This window comes from Cyprinodon tularosa, unplaced genomic scaffold, assembly GCF_016077235.1.
Source record: "Cyprinodon tularosa strain WSP-4 unplaced genomic scaffold, ASM1607723v1 ctg187, whole genome shotgun sequence".
Classification (NCBI taxonomy): domain Eukaryota; kingdom Metazoa; phylum Chordata; class Actinopteri; order Cyprinodontiformes; family Cyprinodontidae; genus Cyprinodon; species Cyprinodon tularosa.
The window spans coordinates 71,157-83,531 of NW_024038657.1; the positions used below are offsets into that span (position 1 = coordinate 71,157).

Below are 12,375 nucleotides of genomic sequence, written 5' to 3' on the forward strand. Positions count from 1 at the left end.
CTACAATTTAGCACATATTTCTATTTAAGTACAAGAGTCCCGACAGTTCATAAACTTGGCTAAATCTTTATAAAAAAAAAACAATTTATATGTCACTTTTTTATTATATTAATCAAAACAGGAAATAATCCACATCTTCATTATCTCTATTATACTAAAAGGATTTATGTTTATCATGTTAAAACAAGTATTTAATTTTCTTATAATATATCTACCTATATATCTTTAACTTTACATAGTAATTTGCTGGAGTAGTATTTTATTAATGCAGTGGATAATATTTAGCAATCAGGGTAATATTTTGCATGCATTTCTGGGTTACTGTCCTTTTCTTTTTCAGAGGAAACTAGACACATCTAGAAGCTGCAAATACTAAGTGACAATCTTTCTATTTTGATCTTTTTTATTAGTCTTTTGTCAGAACAAACGGAGGAGGAGTCAGTTCGCAGGGTCAGCATTTGGTTGAAGTTGAGTGAAATTATGAGTAGCCCACCCCTTCACCCAGCAAGCCCCCCTCCCTCCTACAGCTCATCCATACTCTATTGATGGGCTCGCCTGCATCACACTGGAGACCCCGTTGAGAGGATTTTTTTCTCTCTATAAAGACAAGATGCTGCTCAGACGTCTTTGAGACGTTCACACTGGATTTTACAGAGCGCACCTCTTTTAATAACATCAGCTGATTTAAACTGTCCGCGAACAGAAACACTATACAATTCTTCTGAACTTTTGAATGAATCAAAGAAGATCTATGCTTTAAAGTGCGGGAGTCCTTTAAGGTGCCGAATGCGCGCATTTTGCGCCATCTCCTTTAGTTTCAGCTTTTACGCAATCTCGGAGCAGTTTGTGCTGCAGGTGGAGGAAAGGAGCTCAAGGACAGATGGCTGCGCTCACGATACAGAGGACTGATAACTTTTTACACACATTTTTGCAGGTTTGATTCTCTTTTTATAATTTCTGTCGTGTTTTATCTAATGCTCGCTTTCCGTATAACTTCAAGTTTTACGCATAGCGAATGGATTTATGCTGCTTTCCCTTTCTTCTTTGTTAAAGTCTGATTTATTAGGAATGTAATATATATTTATATAAGAAAAAGACAAAATGAAAAAGCATAAAAGAAGGGGCTGTTGAGAAACAAAAAAAAAAAAACGGTTTTTAGATGATTTATACTAATGTTGCTTGCATGTGTATCACAGGATCGGACCCCCAGCTCCTCTCCAGAGGGTGCACCCAACGCCCTCTCCTTCCTGGCCACCACCTGCAGCCAGGCCTGGCAGGTGGGCGGCAATATGGGCTCTGATGGGTCACAATTTCCTTACGAAGGCACCGTCAGCTCCACATCTGGGATGTTTCAGCTCTGGAGCAATGAGATGGCCCCGAGTACGGCCCTCAGTACGCACCAGATGACCTTTACGGTGCCCAAGGTGCAGTTTCCTGGGCACATGCAGTCCGGCCTGGGTCACCCTCATCATCATCATCACCCCCATCATCACCACCACGAGCTGCCTCTGACCCCCCCAGCTGAACCCGCGTCCTCCTACTCATTTGAACTGTCCCCTGTTAAAGTGCTGTCTTCGCAGCCTCAATCCAACACTTATTACCCTCAGCACAACAGCGTTGGACAAAACTTCCCAAGCTTTCTGCAGAATCCTACCGCCAGGCATCACCTGTCAGGCGGCCACGTGGAGGACGGCCAGCAGTGGTGGAGCCTCCCTCAGACCAACAGCGCCCCAGCCAACCACCCCTTCACCCTGGGCAGGCAGCTCGTTTTGGGCCACCAGCCGCAGATAGCCGCTCTCCTCCAGGGCACCTCCAAGGGTTTGCTGAGCTCCACGCGTCGCTGCCGGCGATGCAAATGCCCAAACTGCCAGACAAACGGCGGGGGGTTGGAGTTCGGTAAGAAGAGGCTGCACATCTGCCACATCCCGGAGTGTGGGAAAGTGTACAAGAAGACGTCCCACCTGAAGGCGCACCTGCGCTGGCACGCTGGGGAGAGGCCCTTCATCTGCAACTGGCTCTTCTGCGGAAAGAGCTTCACGCGCTCGGACGAGCTGCAGCGGCACCTCAGGACGCACACCGGGGAGAAGAGGTTTGGGTGCCAGCAGTGTGGCAAGAGGTTCATGCGGAGCGACCACCTTTCTAAACACGTAAAAACCCACCAGAGCAGGAAGGGTCGGTCAGGGCAGCCCTCACAGGGCATAGATCCGATGCTCACCAGCATTAAAAGAGAGTAATCTGCTTCATTTAGATAAAAATAAAGCTACAAAAACAAACTTTTGGAATCCAGTTCCAGATGTTGCACTACAGGGTAAGCATTCCCTGGATTTCCATTATTAGAAGAATACTCCCTTTAGACTAATCTGGAAACTTGAAACGAATATTAAATTAAAATCTGTGTTTAAGGGGTTTTCCCATTCATTATGTGAATCTTATTTAAAATTCAACTGGTGTGAAAAGTCTATTTTTTCACCTTATGTAAATATTTGATTTTGTTAGAGTTAATGAAAAAAGTGACAGGGTTCTTCCTTAACGTGATTTCTAAATGTATTAGTTGAAAAATAATTATTCCCTCTAAAAATCAAATAAATAAAAGAATTGCACAAATCATGCTGGTGATAACTTCCATTTTGATTACGGATTTGAGCGATTGGTGTGTGTTTGGACATTTAAACTTTTTTATTTACATATTTATCTGCTCCTTGGAGGCAATGCAATATCATGTTCTGCAGACCAAACCTTTTAAAGTTTAAAAATGTTTGTAAATTATGTGTAAATATTCTGAACAGTTTTATTTGGGTTTTGTCCAAAATGTAAATTCTAATAAACACTGTCATGAAAACTTTTTTTAAAACTTCTTATTGAATATTTTCTCATTTTGTAGAGTTTAACTTTCTCACCAGCTGATTCCTTCTGGAGGGGTTTTATTAAAATGTTAATTTGATTGCTTCCAGAATTTAAATGCTGTCCATTGTGATGCTGCTGTAAAAGGAAGAGGCTCTTGAAAAAAAAAGACCTAACATCTTGGGGCAGTTCAAAGATTTTCACACCTCAAAGTAAATACTCATCCCATTGATGGGCCGTTTGTGCCACCCGCTGCAATCAAGTTCACAGTCATGCGGCTTTTTAATGTGTGTTTTCTTTTTCTCAGTAGATTGGATTGAGTCAACAGCTGCATCACAGGGGCAGTGGGGAGGAATTCCCTGTGAATGGGACCCCTGTTGCCGAGACCCCTCCATGGTGACAGGAACTCCCTTTGATTTTGCACCCTTGTGAAAGTTAATACCCCCACACCCTTCTCCCACCCAAGACCTCCATATATCACAGCCGTGTTACGATGGGTCCCGCTTTTACTGCCCAGAATGAGGCTTTATTCAGGAGGCCAGCCAACCAGATGTCTGCTTATCCAGGGGTTTCTTTTCTTTGTTTCAACTTCCTCTGATGGGAAACTAAAACAAGTGAAATTCTTTGTCTTTGTCGGAGGTCCCACAGTGGAAGCAACATATTTTTTTACTTTAACCCTGTCATCAGTTTTCTTTGTATTCTATGAGAGTGAGGGTACATTTCTAAAGCGGAGACTTTAAGGCAAAGCTCGATGCATAAAAATCTATCCCAATAAATGGCCTCTCAGTTTTAAAATTTTAAATTTTTTATATCAGTGAAACTTATCGAACTAAAATTCCTGATTTACGACTGGAATTTCGTTGTGTACACCTAGAGTATACCTAGTTTAATTCAATTATCCAATTTAAACCTGTTTGTGCTTAAATTGATCAGCTAACTGCACTGCAAAACCATCTAGAAATAAGTAAAACTTTCATAAATTAAGTGTATTTACCCTTAATTTGAGTAGGCAAATGATATGATGAGTATTTTTACACTTAAAATAAGATAATATGCTCTTGAAATAAGACAAAGCAATTGTGTTTTCTTATTTTAAGTGTAAATTGTCTTGTTCCATTGGCAATATGTCTCTTTTACCTCCTTAATTCAAGAGCAAACGCACTTATTTTAAGAAAAAAATGAGTTATCTAGATTTTGTTTTTTTTTCCAGTGTGTAAGTCAATTTCACTCTCGGTCTCTGAAAATTTTTACAGCAGAACTTAATTTTCAGGAGCTATTTTTGATACCTACTGTAGCTGTTTCTTGTTGTTATTTTTAGTTTGTTCCAAAACTACAGTGTTTATCTAGATACCAGCTACATCTACCTTAAGAAGTAGACTTTGCCTGCAAAAAAGTGACAAAAAGACACAAAGATAAAAACCCGATAAAACAGAGGAACCATAAGTGATAAAACTTAATGTCATACTACCATAAAGGTAAAGAAGAAGGACTGAAAAAGTAGCCCGAATGCAGGAAAACTCAGAAATGATAACTGAGGTATTAGTATAAAAGTCAACGAGGCAGTCCATAGAAATGCCATAGAGGAGCAAAATATTTTAAAATCTGCAATAATTTAAGTAACTTGTGAAACACTGTGTTTTTTTTTTTCATTGTTGTTTGTGTTTGCTTATGTGTGTTAAGAGAGGCTTGAATAACCTAACCACACTAATTGTAGCTGGTAATATGAGTAGAGATTTCCATATGAAGCAGCCAGCAGGGGAGGTATCAAAATTTCCCACTTTGAGAAAAGGTTTTAATTATTTTAAGTTTTTGGATATAGTTTGCAGCAGAATACCATCTGTCCAAAATGTTTTTCAGTTACCCGACTTCATGTATACAGTGTCATTGTCTCCTCACTGTGAGCTGCATCCTTTCCCACAGGATTGTTGGTGAGATATAGGAATATGGGAAAACAGATATCCACCTGCCCCACCTAACGCAGCACATGTGATTAAAAACTCTGCAGTCAGACCAGAACAACAACCAGATCATTTTAAAGCAGATTTGAAAGTCAAGTAATGTCTATCCAAACTATGTGGATGGAAATTCCATTTACAAGAAAAATAAATGAAAATCACAGCTGATTGACAAAATGTTTATACCTATGTAGCGTGACCTAATGAAAAAGTGTTTTATAAGAAACTTTAACATCGTCTGCCAACTGAAAGGTCTAGGTTTGCTGCTCTTTAGCAACTAGAACAGACGTCCAGCAGCTGAAGACGCTCCAGTGATCCTGCAGCATTTAAAGTTATAACCTGCCGTTGTTGTTGCTGATGTAAATCTGAGTATATGTATATAGATATATATATATATATATTTTTATTATTAAAAAGTAAGACCATAAAACAAAGAGTGGATGGATTTAAATATTGAAGCCAAGATAGAAACACTACTTAAAGGAATATCAAATATTTCTGCATTAATTGTGGAAAATCTTAGTGATACAAACGTTTTCAGTCTATAAATGGATTTCATTGTGATTTTATGTCAACTAAACTTAATGAAATTCAATTTGATTCAATTCAATGAATTCATATAGCTCCAATTCACAACACATGTCATCTCAAGGCACTTTCCAGTTCACCAGATCATCCAGTCAAATTGATTCAAAGTTTTCTATCTAAGGAAAACCAGTTGATTGCATCGCCTCATTAACTCAAAGGCAATCCATCACACCAAGCATGCTTGTAGCGACAGTGGGGAGGAAAAAACTCCCTTTTAACAGGAAGAAACCTCCAGCAGAACCAGGCTCAGTGTGAGCGGCCATCTGCTGAGGCCGACTAGGGTTCAAGGAGACAGAAGCAGAGACATAGAAAAAGAAGCAGAGATAAAAAGCCGGCCCCATCGAGGAAACACACAGCCAGGCAGACGAACTCCGAGCCAGCTCCCATGTCAGAGGATGAAGAGAAAAGATCCAACCAGTCACAGTCTGAGAAACAGGTCCACACTGAAAAATAGTCCAATCTCCAACATCTATGAATAAAGGTGTTGATGGCAGGAGCACAGCTGATATACGGCATTTCTCTCCAGGAAGGTGTCACAGCCAGACGGCAAAAGACTTGTTGATAACTAAGGGGAATTAAATGTTCTGAATCAATAAAGTATTTAATCAAATCTTTCATAAAAGTTCAGCATTTCAGATTTTATCTTGTTTCATCTCCTGCCAGGAAACACAGAGTTCTGCAACAAAGAGATGCATTTAAGGTTTGTAACACTCATACTTCCCACACAATTTAGACTTTTAGTAAATTAGTTTAACTTTTTTCTGTCTACGTGGCTGAATAACACTTAAGTTTTATATAACAACAAAAAAGAGTAATAAATTCAGACTAATCGATTACTATAACTATAATCCTATTTCACTAAAGAAATTATGGATCCATTTAATTGTAAAACGTATTGTTAGTTGCTTTTAAATATGCAACATAAATATTTATTTCAGTTATTTATTTATCAATCCAGTAAAAGGATTGGAGTCTTTTTAAAATACTTTAAACTCTTTCACTGTAGTTTTTGAGTCCTTCAGATATGCTTTTAATTAAAGTCTTTTACTTTTGCATAGTTTAGCTGCCATAATCCTAAAGGAACACTGTGTAATAATTACGGGATTATCTGACATAAATGGCATATATTAGTTAGATGTATTTGTTATCAGCTGTTAACTGAAAGTCTCAATCTTTGTGTTTCCCTTGCCTTAGAAATGAATCTTTATAATTACATAGGAGTGGGTTTGCATTTGTGCTGGCAGACATTTCTTGGGCTACAGCAGCATAGAGCTGACAAACTAGTGACTGTAGAGATCAGCATTACACTTATACACATATACTTAAAGCTGCAATGTATAGCTTAAAATACGTGTGCAACCTTATTTAAAAAAAATCCTGATTAGAACGGTCCTAGTCATATTCAGTCAATTATAAAATGCCTTATTCTGCTTTGTCAAATTAATTTGCTATTTTGAAAAGAGCTGCCTTAAAGTCATTATTAAACATACAAACATACAGAAACACAAGACCTTTTTTAATTGCTGTAATGCAATATTCTCCTCCTTAATAAAATGTTTTTATGTAAGCCATAAGAAGAAAATAAATACCAGAAATAAAGATGTAAAAACATCAGTCCGCATGTAATTGATCCATATAATGTAATCACTATTTCAACAGTGAGTGGAGTTACTGTGGTAAAGGAACTTTTCAATAATATTGATTGACTATGATTGAGTATATTACATGAGTGATTGCATAAGATGATAAGATTATTCAAGCATGTAGGGATGGTGCTGAAACAGAAGGATTTATGTCTAACAGTTCCTCATTCTCTTTCATCAGCACATCCTGCACCAAATGGTCTGGATATTTACTTTTTAATTAATTTATAGTTTATTATTAAATAGGAACATAAAAGTTGTTGCAAAAACAACATCTTCATACTCTAGTTTTTAGGGGGAGAATCTAGAGAAAGTAGAAACATGAACACAAACACAATGTTTATTTTCCAAAAGACAACTTTTATTTTATATGATGCATCTCTGTCTAGTTGCTCAAATGTGACATTAACCAGCGTTTTTCCGGTGTTATATCCTCTACTGTTGGTTCCCTGTGGAGGTATTCCTTTGTGTGTTTCATGCAAAACTGCTTGATCACTCATTCCATGAGAACTCAGTAAAATGACCTGCAGTTAAATGTATTACCGTAATTATCCCAGATTTCAATTTTTACCCTAGTAAAAGCTGGATTATCATTGGTTTTGTTCTGTTTGGAAAGGTTTCCAAGCATCATTTTCAATGTGAGCTCTGAAATTTGAGGCCTTTTGATCTTTGGTGCAGCTGTATGATCAAACTGAACTGGAGGTAAAGGTCTTTTGAGGACCTCTAGTGGCCACATGTAAAGAAGCCATTCTACACTCCTAACTTGTTATTGAAATCCTAACAGAAATTACATTTGAGAGGTTTTGAGTGAGCGATGGCAAACTGAACAGGGGTTGAAAAATCAAAGAGTTGAGCTACAGTCGTTTTTGGCACTTTTTAGGAAGAAGAATATGCAAACAACCAGCTGAATTCATGAGAGTTCTGGGTTATACCCGATCCTTTAAGTAGCAGTACTAACAGTATGTTTGCTTTATGGTATGTACAGTATATGATCCATTAGGGAAAGAGTTATAGAATGTCACACAGCCTTGACATGATAACAAGTAACTCATAATACAACTTATATAAGTTTAAATCAATCCATTTTTCAAGGATCACAACAGATTCTTGTAATGGGACGTTGTGCCATTCAGTGACCTAGGAGATGTTGCATGCAACACTTTGGGTGAGTCTCTTTAAATGCATTTTCAGCTCCACTGCAGTTGTCAAAAGAGGGAAAGAGAACTAGGAGGTGACGTCATACCCACAGAAAAACCTCCAGGGGGTTCATTCATGCCTTCCTGTCCAGATCAAAGGGAGGCCGGTCAAACAGAATATCAGAGCACGCTTGGTGCCCCTCAACACTGTTGTAATAAAGAAAGTTCCTTACTTTTGAATGAAAATTGAGCAAATAAAGTTCTTGTGATGCCCACATCAAATGTTCCTCCTTTCCCCTTCTTGTCAACATAAAAAGCATACTCAGGTGTCAGCAGGGGGGGTTAAAAACATACTGTGTATGTCTTCAACGCAGGGCATCAGAATGAAACTTAAAGGGAACAAGGAGTCACTCCTTGCCCGCTTTCATGCATACTAACTCATCCACAAATCATTGCACAAACACACATTTACACCTAGCTCCAGTGATTGCCCCAATTAGGAATGGAATCATCCAAGATTTAACTCCATCCCTTTCAAAGAGAGGAATACAAACTCTTCAAAAAAAAAAGTAGAAAGCAGAAATTGTCATATCATGGAGTGTTTTCTCATTCTGAACCCAACAGCATCCCGCTGGGTGCTCTTGGTGTTCACTGGAGGTGATCAAGGCCACATCAACTCCCTTTTAAGTGGTTCTCAAAAAGGGAACCAAGCAGTTTTTTTATATATATATATATATCTTGGGGGTTTTTTCAGCTTATGGTTCCTCCATACTTCAGGTTCTTTAAAAGTCCCAAAAAAAACATACACCACAGCCTTGCCTAAACAAACAGTGCACAAGTGGTGTCTTCACGGGTGGAGCATTAGCCACTGTCCTCCTGACGCAGGAGAGTTCAAAGGTCGTCTTCTGCTAGCTGGGCTAGGTTACTGGGGCGCCGACCAGCTGAGGGGCCCGGTAGAGCAGCCTGGGTCACCACATCAGAAGTGGAACCTCTGCGGAAGCCCTCTCCTGCTCTCTGCTGGGAAAGAATGGAACTCTGATCAATGCAATGAACAACGCTCTCATAGACAACAGTCTATGAGAGATCAGATTTTTTATTCTTTTACAACACATCTATAAATCCTTCCTAATTTATGCAGGTAAATGAAAGTGTTAAAACTATGTGCATGTAAAAGGTTTTACTTTGCATACGTAAGGCAATCAGGAAGAGTATTTAAACCACTTAAATGTTTTGAATAATGGTGATTTAATAACATGTACAGTACTTTTGTGTATTTTAATGGGATATTGCACTTTACAATTGAACGGATATAAACTTTGGTCTTATAATCTTTATTGAGTTAATGCAAATCTGAAAACTGCAGTATCAATAAGACTACCTAACCTGACTCCGCCAGATGGATTTGCTCTGCATATCCATCTGGAAACCTTCGGTTGAAGTAATTTTGGGAAGGGGGGGAAATACAGGTTAGCTGATTGGCCTATGTTGGTGATAGACGGGCAAAATAAACCAATCAGATCAACGAAGCATATGACGTACTAACAGCCAGGCTACTCTTGCCGAAACCAGTCGGGAGTAGAGCAAAAACATCTTTTCCTCTGAGAAAAGCCTCAAGAGCAGTGTTTTGCTCTTCTTTCAGTGAATACTCAGTAATTCCGATAAAACTTGCTCGATAGCCACGCTAACGCTAGTTTCATCGGCTGAAGCCGCCATGTTCTTTAGACAGAACTGTCGCACTTCTCGTTGCGTCACACCTCAACCCGCCTCAAAGCCAACGCTGATTGGATGTTCGTTTGGTGAACGGCTCCAAATTTTCTTCAACGGAGAGACTCCAGACTGATTAGCAAGTGAAATCTTGAAAGCTCGCAAGATCAGGATGGTCTCACGAGGCTAAAGACTACCGCCCTTGCAACTGATTATAGAGTACATCTGCTAATACAATTTAATGTCAGTACAATATAGTTATTCTGTGAAGTTGAAGTGAATAAACCCCATCATAAAGACCCAGGGACACAACAAAAAGCTCACAGGTACAGTTGCGGAATGGTTTAAAGCAGTTTTTTTTTTGTTATAAAACAATATTTTGAGTTTTAAATGTCTCACCCAGCACCTTTCAAGTGCACTAATGCAAAGAAGTGGCCATTCACCTAAATCAAGAGGCCTATGGAGACTCTAGAGTACAACTGTTAGTGGTGGACTTTACAGCTCTAGGCCTGTATCCACAAAGATCCTCAGAATCCTCTAAAATAGCTTAAGATTGTTTCAGCTAGCTTCTGAGAGCAACTACGAGAGAGGAGGCAACATTTTAAAGAGAAATTTAAATTTTGTGACACTATCTTCCAAGAGCTGTGATTGGTTAATAGGCGACACCAAGAAAAAAAAACACAAAAAGGCATTGCCAGAGATCACTGCAGATGAATTAAGAGATTATAATTAGACAGGATTATGAAATGTGTGACATAATCAAATTTAGCAAAATATAATTAATTCTCACACTGCATCACTGTGTTTAAATATACATAATTTACATCCTTTTTTTATGTGCTTATTGCTATGTTTACTCATCATGCTGGTCATTTTGCTTTTATTATTGGATAATGCTGTACACTCAGTGCCTGGTTGTATAAAGCTGTTTAATTTAACCTTTATTTACATTAAATGTAAATAAAGGTTGAAAGTAAACTGGACAGAAGAACAGCACCTGCTCCTACTGGAGAGGAGAACAAAGCAGTATTGAAAGGCAAATTTCCTTCTGGGATCAGAGAGCAACAAAGAGGCTGACTGGGAAATGCATCACTGAATGCCTTTCTCTTTGCATTTCAGAGCATCCTGGAATGTTATTCACCTTATTTACACCCCTTTCTGTGTATATAGAGTGTATATTATTGTACTTTATTTTGGCTAGATTTTCTGTTTATCTTTATATTTTCTGAAACTTTTTTCATTTTTTTCAAATGCTATTTCATGGAGAACATACACATCTCAATAACATATTTACATTTATCTTCTTTTTTTATGACATCACAAGAAGCTACTTTTAGTCCTAGGATCCTTTATGTGTGCCAGCCCTGGGGTCCCAATTATTAAATATTGCATAGAATCCATACTAAAAATTTACCAAACACTGGATAATGGAATAAGCCATGAAAATATCCTGATTTATAAAAACATGAGCACAAACAAAACCAAAAAATTTTCCTTTTTTAAGATCAACAGCTGCATCAAAGACTCCACCTCCTGTTCGGCCCTCTTCACCCCCACGTTCAACCATAAGAGGTCCATGCAAGGCGCTTCATGAATGTCACTGTGCATTTGAATAAGCCAGCTGATCAATGTTATTTATTTATTTACTAATGGCAACCACAGCAAAGAGAGCAAGAAAAAGCACAGTTTAACTTAGGTGTTGGTGAGTGAGGTGGAAAGAAAAAAATATATTGCGTAAATAAAAGAAGCACTATTAATGAGACCCAAAGAGTCTGATCTATGGACTAATCATATTAACAGGGACATCTAGGCAGCATTACCTTTATCTCTGACGGTGATATCTAAGCTTTATGGATACACTCAGAATTATTTTGTTCCCTTAAGCTACTTTAGGCAGAGAGTCGATTAATTGTTGGCGATGTTTAACATCTGTGGGAGAATTAGCACTGGTAATAGCCGACAAGAGCCAAAAGCTGTTAACTGAAACGAAAATCTAGGTAAACATCAAATAAGATTTAATTTGGGTAAAAATGGCAGCTTTTCTGGGACATCATTTTATTTAGATGTTTCCTAATTCATGGATTATTTCGAGTCTTTAATAAAATGACTGCGCCATGAAGCCTTGTCCGTTTTTCATCCATATCAAACATTAGTCCTACCTTTAATTCAATTATATATTATACACCACAGGTTGTTAATTGATATTTAATTGTGTTTCATTAGAACCGATCACCCAGCTACCATTGTTTTACATTGGAGTTGTTTATCACCTGTGATGAACAGGGACAGCTTGGTTCCAGCAGGTCTGTCCCTCCAATCCTTTCAGAACATAGATCCAACAGCAATGCTGTATGGAGTCTGATCAGCTGATAAATCAGTCACCATTCTGGGTCAGTAAATATTGTTAATCATTGAAAATGATAGTTTTTCTCTAAAGTCTCTAGCATAGTCACAGCTTCCATCATGCACCATCATATATTATTGTTTAGGTGTTTTTTTTTTTATCTT

General features: G+C 38.2%; 2 protein-coding genes across 4 annotated transcripts in view; one reads left to right on the forward strand and one right to left on the reverse strand.

Annotated features, from left to right (window-relative positions):
- The first annotated feature begins 561 nt into the window (after window positions 1–561).
- Window positions 562–2,843, forward strand: sp5l (Sp5 transcription factor-like). Its single transcript, XM_038282745.1, has 2 exons — window positions 562–934; window positions 1,197–2,843. Exons 1-2 carry the CDS (start codon window positions 881–883, stop codon window positions 2,232–2,234), a joined length of 1,092 nt encoding a protein of 363 aa, XP_038138673.1. The 5' UTR covers window positions 562–880; the 3' UTR covers window positions 2,235–2,843.
- Window positions 2,844–7,366: 4,523 nt separating this feature from the next.
- The window catches only part of arhgef25a (Rho guanine nucleotide exchange factor (GEF) 25a), a 76,985-nt gene continuing 71,976 nt past the window's right edge, over window positions 7,367–12,375 (reverse strand). For 2 of the 3 annotated variants that reach the window (XM_038282719.1, XM_038282721.1), the window contains one exon: window positions 7,367–9,180. In XM_038282719.1, the coding sequence (XP_038138647.1) occupies window positions 9,055–9,180 (126 nt within the window). In that variant the 3' untranslated portion in view covers window positions 7,367–9,054. The remainder of the gene's footprint in view (window positions 9,181–12,375) is intronic. The other variant, XM_038282720.1, reaches the window with a different exon arrangement.

Bases quoted from the DNA above. Each gene is read 5' to 3' on its own strand.
- sp5l (XM_038282745.1), top strand. From the start codon at position 881: ATGGCTGCGCTCACGATACAGAGGACTGATAACTTTTTACACACATTT. The intron at 935-1,196 runs GTTTGATTCTCT...TGTGTATCACAG, and splicing joins TTTTACACACATTTTTGCAG to GATCGGACCCCCAGCTCCTC.